This window comes from Hemitrygon akajei, chromosome 8 (assembly GCF_048418815.1).
Source record: "Hemitrygon akajei chromosome 8, sHemAka1.3, whole genome shotgun sequence".
NCBI classification, from domain to species: domain Eukaryota; kingdom Metazoa; phylum Chordata; class Chondrichthyes; order Myliobatiformes; family Dasyatidae; genus Hemitrygon; species Hemitrygon akajei.
The window spans coordinates 1,699,147-1,720,647 of NC_133131.1; the positions used below are offsets into that span (position 1 = coordinate 1,699,147).

The 21,501-nt window shown below is 46.2% G+C and overlaps 1 protein-coding gene across 3 annotated transcripts in view; it reads left to right on the forward strand.

Annotated features, from left to right (window-relative positions):
* Window positions 1-21,501, forward strand: part of smg6 (SMG6 nonsense mediated mRNA decay factor) — a 520,319-nt gene that overhangs the window by 305,664 nt on the left and 193,154 nt on the right. For all 3 annotated transcript variants that reach the window (XM_073053020.1, XM_073053021.1, XM_073053022.1), the window contains one exon: window positions 9,227-9,428. In XM_073053020.1, the coding sequence (XP_072909121.1) occupies window positions 9,227-9,428 (202 nt within the window). The remainder of the gene's footprint in view (window positions 1-9,226; window positions 9,429-21,501) is intronic.

The window sequence follows — 21,501 nt, forward strand, 5'->3', positions numbered from 1 at the left end:
TATTCCATCTGTTACTTCCTTGCCCATTCTCTCAATCTGTCCAAGTCCTTCCGCAGATTCACTGCTTCCTCAGTGCTACCTGCCCCTCCACCTATCTTTGTATCATCTGCAAACTTGGCCACAAAGCCATCAATTCCATCATCCAAATTATTTCAATAGATGCATTTAATGTCAGAGAAATGTATACAATATCCATCCTGAAATTCTTTTTCTTTGCAAACATCTACGAAAAACAGAGGAGTGCCCCAAAGAATGAATGACAGTTAAATATTTGAACCCCAAAGACCCTCCAACTCCACCCTTACAGGCATAAGCAGCAGCAAGACAATGGCCCCCTCCCCACCAGCAAAAAAGCATCGGCTCCCCCCCGCCGAGCACTGAAGCGTGTAGCAAAGCATCAATAAAGACACAGACTTGCAATACCCCAAAGACTGCTCATTCACCCACTAATTCGACATACCACAGGCACTCTGTCTCCCTAACAAGGGAAAAAGAGGTGTCTTTGTTTCACAGCAAGAGGGGAGACATAGCAAAAACAACTTGCCGATTCATGGTGTTAGAAGTCAGTTGTGTCACTTTTTCCAAAATCTGTGCCCAAATAACTTGGGTCTCTGCGCAGCTTGCTGCTTCCGATTTTCCATGTACTCCTATGATACATCAGGCGGCGGCAGCACCGACTGCGAATTCACCTGCCTCCAGAGCCATGAAAATCTGGCACTCTGAAGGTGCGCTTGTCTTCCAGTGTGTCCTTGGCATATCAAAAAGTGGCCGGTCGTGAGGCCCTGAGAGTGGACCTCACGGCCTGCAATACCATGGGCTCTTACCTTGTTAAAAAGCTTCATGCCCAGCACCTTTGCAAAGGCCTTTTGAAAATCTAAGGAAACAACATTCACTGACTCTACTTTGTCTATCCAGCCTATTATTTCCTCAAGGAATTCTACCAGAATTGTCAAGCAAGATTTTTCCTTAAGGAAGCTATGCTGACTTTGGCCTATTTTATCTTGTGCCTGCAAGTCCCGCAAAACCTCATTCTTAGTAATACACTCCAATATCTTCCCAATCACTGAAGTTAGGCTAATTGGCCTAAAATGTCTTCTCTCTCTCTCCCTCCCTCCTTAAAGAGTGGAGTGACATTTGCAATTTTCCAGTCCTCTGGAACCATTCTAGCAATTCTTGGAAGATCATTACTGATGCCTCCAAATCTCTTCAGCAACCTCTTTCAGAACCCCTGGTGTTCACCATTTGGTCTGGGTGACTTATCCACTTTCAGACCTTTCAACTTCCCAGGCAGCTTCTCCTTAGTAATAGCAACGATACTCACTTCTGCCCCTAACACTCCCGAATTTTTGGCATACTGCTAGTGTCTTCCACAGTGAAGACTGACACAAAATACTTGTTTAGTTCATCTGCCATTTCCTTGTCCCCCATTACTAACTCTCCAGCATTGTTTTCCAGTGGTTGCATATTCACTCTTGCCTGATTTTTAATCTTTATAAATCTGAAAAAACTTGTGGAATCCTCTTTAATGCTTTTGGCTAGCTTACATTCAGATTTTATTTTTTCTGTCCTTACATTTTTTTAGTTGACTTCTGATGGTTTTAAAAGCTTCCCAATCCTCTAACATGCCACTTATTTTTGCTATATTATATGTCCTCTTTTTTCACTTTTATTCTGCATTTGACATCCTTTGTCAGCCACAGTTGCACTGTCCTCCCTTTAGAATACTATTATCTTCTTTGGAATTTATCTATCCTGCTTCTTCTGAATTACCCCCAGAAACTTCAGCCATTGCTGCTCTGCCATCATCCCTGCTAGTGTCCCCTTTTAATTAACTTTGGCCAGCTTCTTTCTCATGACTCTGTAATTCCCTTCACTCCATTGTAATGCAAATACATCTGACATTATATTCGCCCTCTCAAACTATGGGGTGAATTCTATCATGTTATGATCACTATCTCCCAAAGGTTACTTTACCTTAAGCTCCCTGATCAGGTCTTGTTCATTACACAACACCCAATCCAGAATAGCTGATCCACTAGTTGTTTTGAAAATCCATCTTGTAGGCATTCTGCAAGTTCCTTTTGACATGTGTTTTCTATCTCCTGTTGTAATTTGTTGCCCACATCCTAGGTACTGTACAGAGGCCTGTATATAACTCCCATAAGGGTATATTTACTCTGGCAGTTCCTTAACTCTGCCTACATGGATTCTACATTTTCTGATCCTATGTCACTTCTTTTCAAAGGTTTCTTTTTTTTTTACTAACAGAACTACCCCTCCTCTCTGCCTACCTGTGTATCCTCGGATGTTAAGCTCCCAATTGTAATCTTCTTTCAGCCACATCTCAGTGATACTCACAACAACATACCTGCCAATGTTTAGCTATAATACAAGAACATCTACCTTATTGCATATACTGTGTGCATTCAGATATAGCACTTGCTGTCCTGCATTCATCACCCTTTTCAATTTTTCCCTCATGTTACACTTCACTGTAACTTTGCCCTATCATCTGCCTGTCCTTCCTGACAGTCTCACTACACATTGCATCAACTTGTATACCAACTGCCCCATTCTCTAACCTATCATTCTGGTTCCCATCTCCCTGCCAACTTAGTTTAATTGCTCTCCATCAGCTCTTTCAAACCTGCCTACAAGGATAGTGGTCCCCCTTGGATTCAGGAGTAACCCGTCCTTTTTGTAGAGGTCATACCTTTCCCATAACAGATCACAATGATCCAGAAATCTGAAACCCTTCCCCGAACCACTCCCTCAGCCACTTATTTATCTGGACTACCCAGCCTAGCTCATGCTTCTGGGATTAATCCAGAGATTACTACCTTGGAGGTCCTGCTCTTCAGCCTCTTCACTAACTCCTTATACTCTCTGTGCATGGCCTCTTCCCCCTTCCTACCAATTAATGCACCATGGCCTCTGATTACTCGCCCTCCCTCCTTTTGATCCTCTTGAGGATCTGAGATGTGAAGAAGGTAAACGAGTACAGAGAAACTGGGAAATATTTAGGTACATAATCAAGGAAAGTGATCACAAATTGTTAGGATGGTTAATGGGTTCAGGTGCAAAGAGACAGGTGGTTATGTAAGAAGGGAGAGGTATAAATGGGTTCAGGAGCAGAGAGATTGAGATGACTGTACAATGAGAGAGAGATATAAGTGGGTTCAGGAATGGGGGACTGGGTGGTTATATGAGGGAGAAAGGTACAAATGGGTTCAGAAGTAGGAGGACTGGGTGGTTGTATAACGACAGAGAGAGGTATAAATGGGTTCAGGAGCAGAGAGATTGAAATAATTGTATGAGAGAGAGGTATAAATGTGTTCAAGAACAGGGGGACTGGGGGGCTGTGGTGGATATATAAAGAGAGAGATATAAATGGGTTCAGGAACTGGGGGACTGTGGTGGATATATAACAAGAGGGAGATATATAAATGGGTTCAGGAACTGGGGGACTGTGGTGGATATATAACAAGAGGGAGAGGGGTATAAATAGGTTCAGGAACAGGGACTGGGGGGCTGTGGTGGATATATAAAGAGAGAGAGATATATAAATGGGTTCAGGAGCAGGGAGATTGGGGTAGTTATATAAAATTGGCAGAGCAAGTTCTGAAGATTTAAAAAATAAAAAGCATATGAGATTCTTGGCTTTATTAAGAGAAGACAAAAGCCAAGAGGTTATGTTAAAGCTTTCTGAATCATTTGTTGAGCCTCACCGGGGGTAATATGTTCAGGTCTGGGCACCACACCGTAGGAAGTGCAGAAAAGATTGATTAGAGTGGTTCTGGTGTGAGACATTTCAGTTCTTTGAAGACGATGGGGTGATTCTTGGGGCAGTGGAGTTAGAGAGTTTAATAAACGTTCAAAATCATGAAAGATTTGGTTGAAAAAATAAGGAAAATTGACACCTTCGACGGCTGGAGGCTTGGTGATCAGAGGGGACCAATTGAAGATGTTGGCAAACAGGGAAGGAAGATAAAATTGTTTTTGTACAGTGAACTATGATCTTGTCTTTGCTGCTGGTAGAGAGAATGCAGCTGGAATCAACACTGACTCTCGAAAGAGAACCGCTTAGGAAACAGAAATTAAGATGGCATTCAGGAAAGAGGAGAAAGAGCTTAAAAAAACAGAAGCCCAGTGCGACAAATGGCCAACAGTACGGGTCCCCACACTTCCATGTCAGGTCCCCACACCTCCAGCACATGCTCCCTCACCTCCAGCACACATTCTCTTACCTCCAGCACACGCTCCCTCACCTCCAGCACACGCTCCCTCACCTCCAGCACACGCTCCCTCACCTCCAGTACACTTTCTCTTACCTCCAGCACACGCTCCCTCACCTCCAGCACACGTCCCCTCACCTCCAGCACACACTCCCTCACCTCCAGCACATGCTCCCTCACCTCCAGCACACATTCTCTTACCTCCAGCACACGCTCCCTCACCTCCAGCACACGCTCCCTCACCTCCAGCACACGCTCCCTCACCTCCAGTACACTTTCTCTTACCTCCAGCACACGCTCCCTCACCTCCAGCACACGTCCCCTCACCTCCAGCACACACTCCCTCACCTCCAGCACATGCTCCCTCACCTCCAGCACACATTCTCTTACCTCCAGCACACGCTCCCTCACCTCCAGCACACGCTCCCTCACCTCCAGCACACGCTCCCTCACCTCCAGTACACTTACTCTTACCTCCAGCACACGCTCCCTCACCTCCAGCACACGCTCCCTCACCTCCAGCACACGCTCCCTCACCTCCAGCACACTTCCTCTCACCTCCAGCACACGCTCCCTCACCTCCAGCACACGCTCCCTCACCTCCAGCACACGCTCCCTCACCTCCAGCACACACTCCCTCACCTCCAGCACACGTCCTCTCACCTCCAGCACACGCTCCCTCACCTCCAGCACACATTCTCTTACCTCCAGCACACGCTCCCTCACCTCCAGCACACGCTCCCTCACCTCCAGCACACGCTCCCTCACCTCCAGTACACTTACTCTTACCTCCAGCACACGCTCCCTCACCTCCAGCACACACTCCCTCACCTCCAGCACACGTCCTCTCACCTCCAGCACACGCTCCCTCACCTCCAGTACACTTACTCTTACCTCCAGCACACGCTCCCTCACCTCCAGCACACGCTCCCTCACCTCCAGCACACGCTCCCTCACCTCCAGTACACTTACTCTTACCTCCAGCACACGCTCCCTCACCTCCAGCACACGCTCCCTCACCTCCAGCACACGCTCCCTCACCTCCAGCACACGCTCCCTCACCTCCAGCACACGCTCCCTCACCTCCAGCACACGTCCTCTCACCTCCAGCACACGCTCCCTCACCTCCAGCACACGCTCCCTCACCTCCAGCAGATGTCCCCTCACCTCCAGCACACGTCCCCTCACCTCCAGCAGATGTCCCCTCACCTCCAGCACACGTCCCCTCACCTCCAGCACACACTCCCTCACCTCCAGCACACTTCCTCTCACCTCCAGCACACGCTCCCTCACCTCCAGCACACGCTCCCTCACCTCCAGTACACATTCTCTCACCTCCAGCACACGCTCCCTCACCTCCAGCGCACGCTCCCTCACCTCCAGCGCACGCTCCCTCACCTCCAGCGCACGTCCCCTCACCTCCAGCACACGTCCCCTCACCTCCAGCACACGTCCTCTCACCTCCAGCACACGCTCCCTCACCTCCAGCACACGTCCCCTCACCTCCAGCACACGCTCCCTCACCTCCAGCACACGCTCTCTCACCTCCAGCACACGTCCCCTCACCTCCAGCACACGCTCTCTCACCTCCAGCACACGTCCTCTCACCTCCAGCACATGCTCCCTCACCTCCAGCACACGCTCCCTCACCTCCAGCACACGCTCCCTCACCTCCAGCACACGCTCTCTCACCTCCAGCACACGTCCTCTCACCTCCAGCACACGTCCTCTCACCTCCAGCACACGCTCTCTCACCTCCAGCACATGCTCCCTCACCTCCAGCACACTTCCTCTCACCTCCAGCACACGCTCCCTCACCTCCAGCGCACGCTCCCTCACCTCCAGTGCACGTCCCCTCACCTCCAGCGCACGTCCCCTCACCTCCAGCACATGTCCCCTCACCTCCAGCACACGTCCTCTCACCTCCAGCACACGCTCCCTCACCTCCAACACGCTCCCTCACCTCCAACACGCTCCCTCACCTCCAGCACACGTCCCCTCACCTCCAGCACACTTCCTCTCACCTCCAGCACACGCTCCCTCACCTCCAGCACACGTCCTCTCACCTCCAGCACACGCTCCCTCACCTCCAGCACACGTCCCCTCACCTCCAGCACACGCTCCCTCACCTCCAGCACACGCTCTCTCACCTCCAGCACACGTCCCCTCACCTCCAGCACACGCTCTCTCACCTCCAGCACACGTCCTCTCACCTCCAGCACATGCTCCCTCACCTCCAGCACACTTCCTCTCACCTCCAGCACACGCTCCCTCACCTCCAGCACACGCTCTCTCACCTCCAGCACACGTCCTCTCACCTCCAGCACATGCTCCCTCACCTCCAGCACACTTCCTCTCACCTCCAGCACACGCTCCCTCACCTCCAGCGCACGCTCCCTCACCTCCAGTGCACGTCCCCTCACCTCCAGCGCACGTCCCCTCACCTCCAGCACACGTCCCCTCACCTCCAGCACACGTCCTCTCACCTCCAGCACACGCTCCCTCACCTCCAACACGCTCCCTCACCTCCAACACGCTCCCTCACCTCCAGCACACGTCCCCTCACCTCCAGCACACTTCCTCTCACCTCCAGCACACGCTCCCTCACCTCCAGCACACGTCCTCTCACCTCCAGCACACGCTCCCTCACCTCCAGCACACGTCCTCTCACCTCCAGCACACGCTCCCTCACCTCCAGCACACGTCCTCTCACCTCCAGCACACGCTCCCTCACCTCCAGCACACCCTCCCTCACCTCCAGCACACGCTCCCTCACCTCCAACACGCTCCCTCACCTCCAGCACACGCTCCCTCACCTCCAGCACACGTCCTCTCACCTCCAGCACACGCTCCCTCACCTTAAATGCAGCCCATTGTTAGGAATAAGAATTCGAGAAGGCAGTGCAATAGATTTGCCAGCTGCTGTGGGCTGAAAGCATGGAGGCATCTGCTGGGTGGGAAGTCAGTCTGCAGCCGTGTGTCCAGTTTGCAAACTGTTTGAATCCCCTGCCATAATCTGGGGATAACCAGTATTACTCAGCCAACTTTTGCAGACCAGATCCCAGGGAGAGTCAGTGAGGACTGTACCTTGGAAAGAGTTAGTATGTCAGGGCTGTACCCCAGGGAGAGTTGGTACATCTGGGACAATCGGTACAAAAGGGACTATGTCCTGGGGAGAGTTAGTACATCTGGGACTCTACCCCAGAGAGAGTTGGTACATCAGGGACTGTACCCAGGCAGAGTCTGTATCTTTGGGGACTGTATCCCAGGGAGAGTCAGTACCTTCAAGAAATGATACAAGGGAATGTCCATGGTTTTGAAAGAGTGAAGATTGATGGACAATTGAGAAATGATGGGGGAATAATTATGTAAAACAGGACAATATTTTTCGTGTGGGGACTTGCTGCCATGTCTCCATTGGTTTGTTGTTGAGGTTTGAGAGATGTTGACCTGAAGGAGCTTGTTGTTCTTGGCCTGTAGTTATACCCACGGGGGTGCTGTCACTCCCTGCTTGTTGGCATGTTCAAACATACCCTGCTTGGCTGGCTCCCTTGAAGCTGCATTGGGATAACATTTCTCTGTAATTTGCAGGTAATTTAACTTTCCTTGTGGAGCAGTGGCTTTAGACTTAAAGACACAAACTGCAGATGCTGAAATTGGGAGCAAAAATCAAACTGCTGGAGGAACTTTTTCAAGTGTAGAGCAGCATCTGTGGAGGGAAAAGGATAGCTATTATTTCAGACTAAGAAACTTCATCTAAACTCTGATTTTTTTCTTTATAATTCACACCTTCCATCATGTATCAAAGATTTTTCATTCAAAGCAGAACCACATGAGGCAGTTAACATGAATGTAGAAATTGAAATACTTAAAGTTTATAAGGGCCTGTAGTCACGAAAAGGTTGCCTACGATGGTGCAGCCCTCTTACAGTATGGCACTGCAATGTCAGTCACTTCTGTGCGTAGGTTGCCAGGAGTTGGAATTGAACCCGTAATGTTCTGAGTGAGGCAAGAGAGGTTGCCCACTTAGCCAATGTGTGTCAGTAGTTTACTGGGTCCCAAGTGTGGTTACAATTGCTGGTCACCATGGGAACATGAGTCTCCTCAAAGTCGTGTTCATATTGGCAGCATTGGGGTGTGCCCACCTTTGTAGAGGACCTGGCTGTGTGTCCATGTTTGAGGGGTCCCTGAGGTGTGTGTCCAGCTTTGGGAGTGGCTTTGGGGTGTGTGTCCGTCTTTGCACAGGTCCTGACATGCGGTGTATGCTAGGATGTCTTTCTGTGTTTGCAGACAATCCTGGAGCAGATGTCTGTGTTTGCAGACAGCCCCAGGGCATGTGTCTGTGTTTGCAGACAGCCCCAGGGCATGTGTCTGTGTTTGAAGGGAGTCCTGGAATGCATGCTGGTGTTTGCAGGGGGTCCCAAGGTGCATGATGGTGTTTGCAGGGGACTCTTAGCGTTTCTGAATTTGCAAAAACATTCCTGGTCATATGTGTGTTCACAAGGAATAATGAGAAATTGTCAGAAATCTGCAGCGTATGGAAAATTTGAAACAACCTGTGCCGAGACGAGGTATCAACAACTCAACACAATGCATCACCCGGAGGGTGTGCGTGCAGGGCTGCTGGGAATTTGCTATGGAAGTGCTTTTTCAGAGAAACCCTTAATGTTCTGGGTAATGGGGTGTAAAATACATTGGGTATCTTTTGAAAAGCGGGTGAGTGCTAAGAGGAACAGGAGTGTCGAAGTCTCAAAGTCACAACACCTGCATCTGTTTCTTTTTTCCTAATTGGGTAATCGTTTGAGACCAAAATCCGGAACTGTTCTTGCACTGACTTAATAAAAACATCATCTGTTTTTCTAGTTCCGAATGAATGTTTTATTATTAACAATGTCTTTACATCCTAAAACACTTTGCTGAGCATCGTTTTCATCTCCCCAGTGAGCTAACCTTTGACTCTTGTTCCTTTCTGCTGGATTTCCTCTGTTCAGAATTGCCATCGATGTGTGGGCCACGTTGGCAGAGTTCTGCAACATTTTCACAGCCGTCAACCAGTCCGAGGTACCGCTGTACAAGGACCCGGATGAGGACCTCACCCTGCTTGTTCTGGACGAGGACAAGATCCTCTCAGGCTTTGTTCCTCTCCTGGCTGCCCCTCAGGACCCTTGCTACGTGGAGACAGCCGCAGATAAGGTCAGCCGGGGGGCACACTGTAAACTCTTGTTCCTGGGAAGGCTTTTTTTAAACAGAATGTGATTAACTCAGTGAGGGTGTAAAGGGAAAACAGTGACCTCAACATCTGACATCTGTCTGTACAGCACCAGTGTCATGAAAAGCACCTCTTCCTGTAGCGTGCGTTCTGTGGCATGCTTTGTATACACTGCCTTCCCTCCTTGTCTAAATAGCTAGTGTTGGCCACCCTGCATTCCTCCAAACGGAGGCTGTCAGACCCTGCCAAGGCTCTGTGCTAGGCTCTCATCCAAATCCCCTGGGCTAATATCACCATCCCAGAATCTAATTTTCTTTAGGCTTGGGGCTGAACCTCAATCAAACTCTCACTGCCTCCTGTCCTGTAAAAGCTGCTGGGACTAAATTTGTTGACTTCAGCTGTTAGATTTGATGCATTTTTAAAGCAATGTGAGAAGTCCAGACATAGGAATTTATCCATACATAGATAGGTACATTCATCATGAGCCAACTCTGATGCCCAAGACTTTCGTGTCACCATCAACAGACTCACTGGCTCCACCGTTATTGCATGGGCTGCTTGTGGTATGATATTGGCCTGCTTGAATCATAAAGGTTAGCTTTATTTGTCACATGTACATCAAAACAAATGCATCATTTGCATTAAAGACCAACATAGTCTATGATGTGCTGGGAGCAGCCTGCATGTGTTGCCACACTGGTGCCAATAAACCCACTAAACCTAAACCATACACCTTTGGACTGTGGGAGGAAACCAGAGCACCCAGAGGAGACTCATGCTGTCAAGGGGAGAAGGTACAAAATCCTTATAGATAGTGGTGGGCATTGAACCCTGGTTGCTGGTGCTGTAAAGTTTTACACCATCTGGTAAACTACTGGCTAGCATCGCGGTGCAAGGCTGTTTAGAAATCTTAAATTGTTTTCCCAGCTTGATTTACCTAACAGGTAAGTGGCTGCCTCAGCTGATTGAGACATTGGGGTCCTACAGAGCCCTGCATACCCTGATCCTATTTTGTGTTAAAAGTTGAGGTGTTAGAGTGAGCCTCGTGATCCTCTAAATCACCAACAGTTCTGATTGCTGTCCATGTGTGTACACGGCTCAAATGTGATGCCCCATCTTTGACAGAACCGCACACCAACGCTCACTAGCAACTTCACAAAGGTACCAAAATAGTCCAAAATACTCTTGTTCACCTTGGGCCCTGAAGAGGAGTCGAGGAGTTCAGAAGGGCTGGCGAGTTAGTAAGAGCAGAAGAAACTTTACCCTTCACTCTCAGTCTCCTGACACTGCATGCTCCAAAGCCTGCCTGGATCAGGAACAGGCACTTTGAACAAAAAAATGTGTATCAGCTTGAAAAGTCAGGACATATTTTGGCATGAATAAATTGTAGACTAAGTCTGGTACGGAATGATCTGCTCTTTGGGGAGTGTGAGCTGTTGATTTGTGGAGGCATGATGTTCGGCTCAGCAGGTGTGCAGCCTCGAATCACTGCTCCAAGGCTGCTAGCTTTAGCCTATGGGGCAACCTTCCTTTAGTCTTGGCTTCTCTGAATCTGCCCTCTGTTTAAAATGTATAGAGGAGCCATGCTGTCCCAAATACAGAGCAGACACAGAGTGTGTCAGCATGTAACACAGTACCACAAGTTAAACTTGGCACCTCTACAAAGAATTGGCCTTGAATATTCTAATGTTAGAATCCAGAAAAAAGTTGCTTATAATAAGTATCCCGTTTTCTCTTTGTAATTCTAAAGTGTATCAGCTACTGTTGTCCGGTGCTGCAGACAATATGACAGGAAATCACATTGGATCAATGGCCAGGTGGCTGGCCTGATGAATCTGTGGTTAAAGTCATAGAAAAGTACAGCACAGAAACAGGCCCTTTGGCCCATCTAGTCTGTGCCAAGCCATTTAAACTACCTATTCCCATAGACCTGCAGTGGGACCATAGCCCTCCATACCCCTACCATCCATGTACATGTCCAAATTTCTCTTGTACATTGAAATCAAGCTTGCGTGTATCACTTGAGTTGGCAGCTTGTTTCACACCCTCACCACCCTTTGAATGAAGAACTTTTCCCCCATCACAAACAAGAGAAAAACTGCAGATGCTGGAAATCTGAGGAAAGCACACAAAATGCTAGAGGAGCTCAGCAGACCAGGCAGCATCTTTTGAAGAAAGGTACAGTCGACGTTTCAGGCCGAAACCCTTCGGCAGTACTCCCCATGTTCCCTTTAAACTTTTTACCTTTCACTCTTAACCCCTGACCTTTAGTTGTTGTCCCATCCAACCTCAGTGGAAAAAACTTGCTTATATTTACCTTATCCATACCCCTCATAATTTTGTACACCTCTGTCAAATCTCCCCTCAATCTTCTACATTCTAAGGAATAAAGTCCTAACCTATTAAATCTTTCCTCATTAACTCAGGTCCTCCAGACCCGGCAATATTCATGTACGTTTTCTCTCTACTCTTTCAACCTTATTTACATCTTTCCTGTAGGTAGGTGACCAAAACTGCACACAATTCCTCAACTTAGATCTCACCAACCTCTTATACAACTTCAACAAAACATTCCATCTCCTGTACTCAGTTTTTTGATTTATGAAGACCAATGTGCCAGAAGCTTCCTTTACAACCCTATCTACCTGTGATGCCATTTTCAACGAAATATGGACCTGTATTCCCAGAAACCTTTGTTCTACCAGACACCTCAGTGCCCTACTTACTGCTCACTGTGGAAGACCTATCCTGGTTGGTCCTACTGAAGTGCAACACCTCACACTTGTCTACATTAAATTCCATCTGCCGTTTTCAGCCCATATTTTTCAGTTGGTCCAGATCCCATTGCAAGCTCTGATGATCTTCCTCGTTGTCCACTACACCCCCAAACTTGGTGTCATCCACAAATTTGCTGAACCAGTTAACTATATTATCTTTCAGATCATTGATATAGATGACAAACAACAAAGGACCCAGCACCAATCCCTGTGGCACACCACTAGTCACAGGCCTCCAGTCAGAGAGGCAATCCACTCTGGCTTCTCCCACAAAGCTAATGTCTGGTCCAACTTACTAGCTCATCTTGAATGCCGAGCAACTGAACATAATTGACCAACCTCCCATGTGGGACCTTATCAAAAGCCTTGTAGACAAGTCCATTGCCTTGCCTTCATCAACCTTCCAGGTAACTTCCTTGAAAAACTCTATAAGATTCGTTAGACACAACCTACTACATAGGACACCATGCTGACTATCCCGAATCAGTCCAATTTGGTGAAACTTGCATTTTGCTTGCAGAATCAGTTTTGTGAATACAGTGTCTGGCCTTTGAGACTACAGAGCTTCAGCTCTGGCTGAATTGTCCTGTCAGCTGGGAGAGCCATAGGGACACTACTGCTGCCTTCAGTGCTGCTGCAGTACATCAGCTAGGCTGCTTACCATCATATCACCCCTGCTGAAAATTGTGTGTGTGTGCTTTGCCTGTCTGTGTGAGCTTAGTAATAATGTGTGAACTAGGCCAGTGTTTGCCTCACCTCTGGTGATCACCATGCTGACTCTGCCTACCAATGTTCCCATCTGTTGGCCATTCCAATGGCACCCTAATCCAGCAAGAAGGAGACAGTTGCAAATGGCTGACTGCATCTTTTCTCTGAGCCTTAGGGTCAGGTGCCTGGTTCTTAAGTGAAAATTCTGAGACTGAGTTATATTTCATTATACTGTTTGAGCAAGGGGCATCTGGTGAGGAATTAAATTCTCATACTGTTGAGCTCTAACAGTTGATGTGATTGTAGGTGTGAATGATGAAGAGGTTCTGTGTGTGCAGTCCTGGTCACTGCACTACATGGAAGGATATACTGGCACTTGAAAGAGTGTAGAGGAGCTTATCCATGCTGGCCTGAGGGTGGATGCTCTCCATTGCCTTCTGATACCCAAGCCTTTCACCATAGAGTCCTAGCCCAACTCAGGCATGCCAACCAAGGCGCCCACCTAAACTAATCCCATTTGTCCCATTTCCCTCCAAACCTTTCCTACCCACCTACACCCAGATGTCTTTTAACACTCTGCACTTCTTAGTCCAAACTTCAAACTACCAAGAAAATTTATTTTCGAAGTACATATATGTTGAATAAACTCTTTTTGGGGTTCCAGACAGGTCCAGGTATCGATTATAACTGCTGCTTCAATGACAAACTCTGTTACAACAGGAAGCTCAGAGACCGACACCAACAGATGGTGAGGATGAACTCACTCATCTCTGCCCCTCTGACCCTTAACACAGGTGCCCCTCCCCCAGGGTTGTGTCCTGAGTCCCCTCCTCTACTTCCTTTACACCCATGACTGTACTGTCACACACATCTGAAATCTGCTGATCATCTTTGCAGATAACATGACATTGATGGGCCTTATTTCTAGCGGTGACGAGACAGCCTACAGAGGAGAGGTTAACACCCTGACACGGTGGTGCCGAGACAACAACCTCTCCCTCAATGTCCAAACAACAAAAGAGCAGATCGTGGATTGCAGGAGGAATGGAGACAGGCTTGCCCCAATCAACATCAGTGGGACGGCAGTTGAATAGTTTCAATTTCCTCAGTATACACATCACTAAAGGTCTCACCTGAATTATACACACTGGCTGTGTGGCAAAAAAAGCACAACAGTGTCTCTTCCACTTCAGACGACTGAAGAAGTTCGGCAAGAGCCCCCAGATCCTCAAGACATCTACAGGGGCACCACTGAGAGCATCCTGACTGGCTGCATCACTGCCTGGTACGGAAACTGCATCAACCTTGATCGCTGGGCAGAGAGTGGTACAGACAGCCCAGCACCTCTGTGGGTGTGAACCTCCTTCCATCGAGGACATTTACAGCAGCAGATGTATAAAGAAGGCCTTGAATATCATTGGGGACACAGTCACCCCAACTATAAACTTACAGCTGTTTCCGTCTGGCAAATGGTACCACAGCATTAAAGCCAGGATCAACAGGCTACAGGATACAAGCCATGAAACTTAAAATTCACGTGTCTTTATATTGCGACAGAGTCATAACGCCAAGATTTTTACTCCCTCGCGGTGTGGGATGGATGTAAGATTTAAATACATTCAAATCAGTATTTGTACCCGGCTGGAAGCCTAAGAAGAGTTTATTCGTCATATATGCTGGGAAAGTACTGGATCCTTTTTTACATATAAGTCACCATTTACAACCCTGAGATTCACTTTTCTGAGGACATGTGCAGTAAATTCAACAAACAGAATAGAATCAATGAAAGACTTACCCAACAGGACAGACTAATAACCAGTGTGCAGAAGGCAACAAACTGTTCAAATATAAAAGGAAAAAGGGAAATAATAATAATAAATAAACAACAAATATCGAGAATATAAAATGAAGAGTATTTGAAAATGAGTCCATAGGTTGTGGGAACAGATCAGTAATGGAAGGAGTGAAGTTATCCCATTGGTTGAAGAGTCTGATGATCAAAGGGTTATTACTGTTCCTGAACCTCATGGTGTTGGTCCTGAATTCCTGAAGAAATACTCAAATGGTAAAATAGTACAACCACGGAAGGTTACAACAAGGGAAGTTAAAGCTATTGTAAAAGCAAAAGAAAGGGCATACAACAAAGCAAAAATTAATGGGGTGATAGAGGATTGGAAAGTTTTTAAAAACCTACAGAGAGTAACAAAAAAAATTATTAGAAGGGAAAAGATTAAATGTGAAAGGAAGCTAGCAAATAATATCAAAGTGGATAGTAAAAGTTTTTTCAAGTATGTTAAAAATAAAAAAGAAATGATAGTGGATATAGGACCGCTAGAAAATGAGGCGAGAAATAATAACAGGGGACAAGGAGATGGCTGATGAACCAAATGAGTATTTGCGTCAGTCTTCACTGTGTAAGACACTAGCAGTATGCCTGATGTAGTGTGTGAAGGAAGAGAAGTGGGTGCAGTTACTATTACAAGAGAGAAGGTGCTCAAAAAGCTGAAAGACCTGAAGGTGCATAAGTCACATGGACCAGATGAACTGCACGCTAGGGTTCTGATAGAGGTAGCATTAGAGGTTGTGGTGGCATTAGAAATGATCTTTTAAAAATCATTGGACTCTAGCATGGTGCTGGAAAATTGCAAATGTCACTCCACTCAGAAAGGAGGAAGGCGGCAGAAAGGAAATTATAGACCAGTTAACCTGACCTCAGTTGTTGGGAAGATGTTAGAGTCAATTGTTAAGGATGAGTTGATGAAGTACTTGGTGACACAGAACAAGATAGTACAAAGTCAGCAGGGTTTCCTTCAGGGAAAATCCTGCCTGACGAACCTTTTGGAATTCTTTGATGAGATTACCAGCAGGATGGATCAAGGGGATGCAGTGGATGTTATATATTTGGACCTTCAGAAGGTATTTGACAAGGTGCCACACATGAGGCTGCTTACCAAGTTAAGAGCCCATGGTATTACAGGAAAGTTAGAGTATTGGCTGATTGGTAGGAGGCAGCACGTGGGAATAAAAGTATCTTTTTCTGGTTAGCTGCCTGTGACTAATGGTATTCCACAGGCGTCAGTGATGGGACCATTACTTTTTATGATTTAGATGATGGAATAGAAGGCTTTGTTGCCAAGTTTGCAGATGATAACAGAGATTGGTGAAGATTGGTAGTGTTTAAGGAAACAGGTAGGCTGTAGAAGGATTTAGATTAGAAGAATGAGCAAGAAAGTGACAAATGAAATACAGTGTTGGAAAATGCATGGTCATGTACTTTGGTAGTAGAAATAAATGTGCAGACTATTTTGTAAACAAGGAGAAAATCCAAAACTCTGAGATACAAAGGGACTTGGGAGTCCTTGTGCAGAACACCCTGAAGGTTAACTTGCAGGTTGAGTCGGTGGTGAGGAAGGCAAATGCAATGCCAGCATTCATTTCAAGTGGTCTAGAATACAAGAGCAAAAATGTGATGCTGAGGCTCACTGCAATTTGGTGTAGCTGCTTCTTGCTATCCCACAGTTGGAACATTATGAAAATTGAAATGTTGAGTTACCTTCCACAAAGGGGAGGGAGGCTGGGGAGAGTGGAGAAGACTCTAGTCTCTTTTTTATATAATGTATAGTCTTTGTTGTCTCAGAACATTAAGGGGTAAGAAATTTAACATTAATGCAGTACTGTAGAATAATTGTTGCTGGAAACATTAGACTGCAATTTTGCAACAGCAAGATTTGCAGTAGTTAAACAGTTGGTTTGCTGTAGTTGAGTTCATTGTATGGCGTTGACCAATAACTTCCCACATTTATTGGATTCTGTGTCCTCCACATTACTTATTCATTCTGAGTCTCAAGACAATTGCCATAAAAGTGTGCAAGGGAATTTATGAAATATTTTAGTGTCAAAGTTAAAAGTCAAGTTTATTGTCATCCATACCAGTACATGTTCTGTATGCTCAGGTGCAATGAAAAACTTACTTGCAGCAGCATCACAGGCACGTAGCAACATTCACAAGAAGAACATAAATTATCCACAATTTTGTATGTTTGTCAGACCCAAGTTGTGTCCATAGACCCAAGGGCAACGTTGTGCATCTGGTATTTGGTTCAGTAATTGATGCTACCTAGAATTGAAGAATCAGCCATTTTGAAACTATTGTAGCATGGAAAACCTTGATGCTGACTCTGTGGTGCCTGGAATAGTTTCATTCCCATACAGATCCCTCGCTCGGTGTGTACTTGCTGCCGTGGTCTCAAGTGATATAGTCCTGTCTTATTCTCTTTCTCTTGTCAATTCTAAACATTCACTGATGTATGCCTGTTGTCCTCAGAAATGTGACCCATTCCTACCCTGGTGATGGCCCAGGTTTGTCTGCTGTTAGTTGCCAGGGCCAGTAACAAGGGTAATAGGGGTGAGTAGGGTCTTTGAGAGGAAGTGGTGGTTAGGTGGGGACAGGTTTCAGGAGGAGGGTGTTGAAGGATTGATGATGAACGTAAAAGGGAGGAATTTAACATTCACACGGTACTGCAAAGTAAATGTTTGATTGATACATAACCTTGTTCCACTTTGGTAGCAAAGAAGTGACAGGCAATTATCTAGTTCAGCTTCTCACACACCTGGTCGGTTGGCCCCTTGCCAGGTTGTTGCCAGATTCTTTTTAAGTGAGTCTCCTGGCAGTCAAACACTTCTGCCATTTTGTGCTGTGTGACCGATGGGGAAACGTGAGACATCATAAGCAGATGACATGTCATAGAAGGCATTCTTCACTGGGGAGACTCTGATCTTCTGTTATGATTGGCAGAAGGCCAGTCAGCATTACTCCAGGCGTTTTCTGAGGGTGGGGCAGGGGGTTTAAACAGGCAATAAAAGTAACTTAATACTTCAGTTTTAAGTAATTGCCCAAGAGTCCCACAAATAACATGCCAAGGTGTTTAACTCTTTGGTGACTGATGCACCATCAATAACTCTCTGAGACGTGAGGCGAGATACCGGCTTTTATTGACTGGAAGAAAGAACAAGCAGCAATTGACCAACATGCTACATCCTGGAGACTGAGAGGCAGGGCTCAGGCCCCAATCGCCTTTATACCAGGGTCTGTGGGAGGAGCCACAGGAGCAGTCAGCGGTGGGGGGGGGGGGGGGGGGGCGTGTCCAGACAGGTATATGTATTTCACCACAGTGACCCAGGTTGGAAACTGAATCCAATGTTCTTATGTTTATTGTCAAGACCATTGTAGGCCAGTGTGCCAACATTGAGCATGGCTTTATTGAAAGTGAGCAGTTGATGGAGGCTCAGCTGCATGTACCTAAAGAGCGACTGGGTCTTCAGAAGCCCAGAGCATTGATGGAGGCAAGTACATTTAAGACTTTTAGATGTTAAAGCACTCATTGAAGCTAAGGGCTACAGGTGGGACTTGGTGTTGAGGTAGAACATTGGCTTCTTGAATGATGGAGCTAATAGGTCCAAATGGCCACTCACTGCTTCTTGTGATCTCATTTTCCTTACGATGTATAAGGGGGCCACTCAACTCCTGCATTTTAGAGATACTGTGCAATAAGAGGCTTTTCTGACGCAATGAGACCACACTGTCCAAATTCACTCATTAAACCAGAGCATCATGAGGAAATCCATGTTGCCACAAGAAAATGTGCAAGCTCTGTACAACAGTGGCGGGAATTACGTTATCCTAACTGTTATGCTACTATGCCCCTTATTTCCTTGTTACCTGTTCCCTCTCATATGCCCACCTACGCTAGGGAAGACTTTCAGAGGAACCAATTACAGGTTTCCCCCGCTATCCGAAGGTAGAGCGTTCCTATGAAACCGTTTGTAAGCCGAAATGCCGTAAAGCGAAGAAGCAATCACCATTAATTTATATGGGAAAAATTTTTAAGCGTTCCCAGACCCAAAAAATGACCTACCAAATCAAACCAAATAACACATAAAACCTAAAATAACACTAACATATAGTAAAAGCAGGAATCATATGATAAATATACAGCCTGTATAAAGTAGAAATATTGTATGTACGGTGTAGTTTCACTTATCAACATTGGGAAGACAGCGAGCCAAAATACATTTGGAGAAAAAAAATCGGCACGTACACATGCACACACAACTGCCCACACAAGGCTTCACGGTCATTGTAGTCTTTCTCGGGGTAAATACACGTAATAAAGCGGGTGCCTTTTTTTTCATAAAAGCGAAAATCCTCTTTGGTTAACGAAAACAGGTGCTAATGTAGGTCTTTGTAACAGCGAGCTGTCATAAAGCGAACGTTCGAAAAACGGGGGCCACCTGTGCATAAGATAGTACAGCATAGGAGAGGCCATTCATCCAGTAGCGCTATGCTAAACTAATGCAACCAATGGCACTTAATTAATCTAAACCCATTTCCCAGTACATTTGCCATGTATCTCCCTCCCTCTGCAGTTTCATGTACCTGTGTAAGAGTTTCTGAAACACTCCTGTCTGCCTCCACCACTAGCCCGGCAGTACGTTCTTGACTCCCACCACTCTCTCTGTAGAAAACTGCACAATTTCTTGGTACTTTCCACCTCTCACTTTAAATATGTGCCCTCAATCCTGGGAAATGATACTGGCTGCCAACTTTATGCCTTGCATAAATTTACAAACTTGTATCTCCCCTACAAACAAGCAGCTGTTCGGGATGTGACAGGAAACTGTTGCACCTGGGGAAACCCACAGTTCTTGATTGGACATGGCTTCAAAGGTTACGGGAAGAAGGCCAGGAACTGGGGTTGAGCAGGAGCAAAAAAAAGGATCAGCCATGATTGGATGGCGGAGCAGACTCAATGGGCCGGATAGCCTAATTCTGCTCCTATGTCTTATGGTCTTATAGTTATAGGTGAAACATGCAGACTCCACACAGGAACTGATCTCGTTGTCTCTGAGCCTGTTCTGGTGAGCAGCTCCTCTTTCCTTGTAGTTTGGTTGAAATATTTAAAGAGAATTCTTTCAAGGCGAGCAGAGGCTGAGAAGGGTTGAGATGGTGTATGCACGGTGATAGAGAACCATTGTTGAAGATTTGGGAATGGTGTATGCACATGGATGAATGAAAACTGGAAGGCTATTTGGGTGGGAAGTGTTAAGGTTGATCTTGGAATAGATTAAAGGGTTGACACAACATTGTGGGCTAAAGGGCCTGTGCAGTCAGCCCTCCTTATGCGTGGATTCATCTAACCGCGGATCGGGAAAACCCGGAAGTTCTCTCTCCAGCTGTCATTGCTTGAGCATGTACAGACTATTTTTTCTTGTCATTATTCCCTAAACAATACAGTATAACAACTATTTACATAGCATTTACATTGTATTAGGTATTATAAGTAATCTAAAAATGACTTAAAAGTACAGGCAGTCCCAGGGTTATGAATGAGTTCCATTCCTGAGTCCGTCTTTAAGTCGGATTTGAAGTTGGAACAGGTATATCCAGTATTATTTAGTGTCAGTTAGTCAAATGTTTTTCTTAGTATATAGTACATATTTTACCTTTCTATGCATATAAAACACTTAAGAAACATTCGTATTTCAATAATTAAACCACTGCTTTGCTTAGTAATAATTGTAGCTTTCATCGGGGCAGGGCCTTTCACATTCTCCATTAAAATTGTTCCGATCGTTGACCAACTATAGTCTAACGCTTTTCCAATGACCTCTTTTCGATTGCTTTATTACTTTTACCTTATTTTCGATTGCGATTGTGATTATTTTTGTGAACAGAAACACTGTGGATTCAGAGCTGCGCCGCCAGGTCCTAATGTCCATCGCACGGAGACATGTTAAATAAAGTCTGGGGTTCCTCTGGGTCCTAAAGACCACCGCACTGATACGTGTTAAATAAGGGACTTGAGCATCCATGAATTTTGGTATCCGTGGGGGGTCCTGGAACCAAACCCCCCCCCCCCCCCCGCGGATAAGGAGGGCCAACTGTACTAATTTATGCTATCCACACCTCTTTGTGTCCCTTGCATTGCCTACAAAGCCTTATTTCCAACAGCAATTTTATTACAAAATATCCAGCCCTTTCATCCAACTTATCAATACACATTATAAATGGTAAAGGCCCAAGCACCAACTGTAGTGACTCTCCACTACTTACTGGCTGCCAGTCCAAAAAAATAACTATTTTATTGCATTTCTCTGTTTCCTGTTATTCAGCTGCTCACTATTCTTGCAAATATGTCACCTCCAACCTAGCTTGCTCTTGCCTTGTAGGCTAATTGTTAACGTGATACCTTATCAAATGTTCTCTGGAAATCCAGGAAAACGCTACAACATGTAGCCTGCACATTGCTACCTCCAGCCTACCCACCACCTAGTATATATATACAGAAAGGTGGCGGAAAAAGGCCTGTAAGATCAGGAAGGAATCCCACCCACCCTGCTCATGGACTGTTTGAATCACTACCATCAGGGAAGAGGCTATGTAGCATCCAGTTCAGGATCAAAAACAGTTACTTTCCCCAAGCAGTAAGGCTAATCGACATCTCCACCCCACCACCAATACTTTTATCATTTCCTGTCAGTCACTTTATGTACAGAACTGCTGTACCTGACG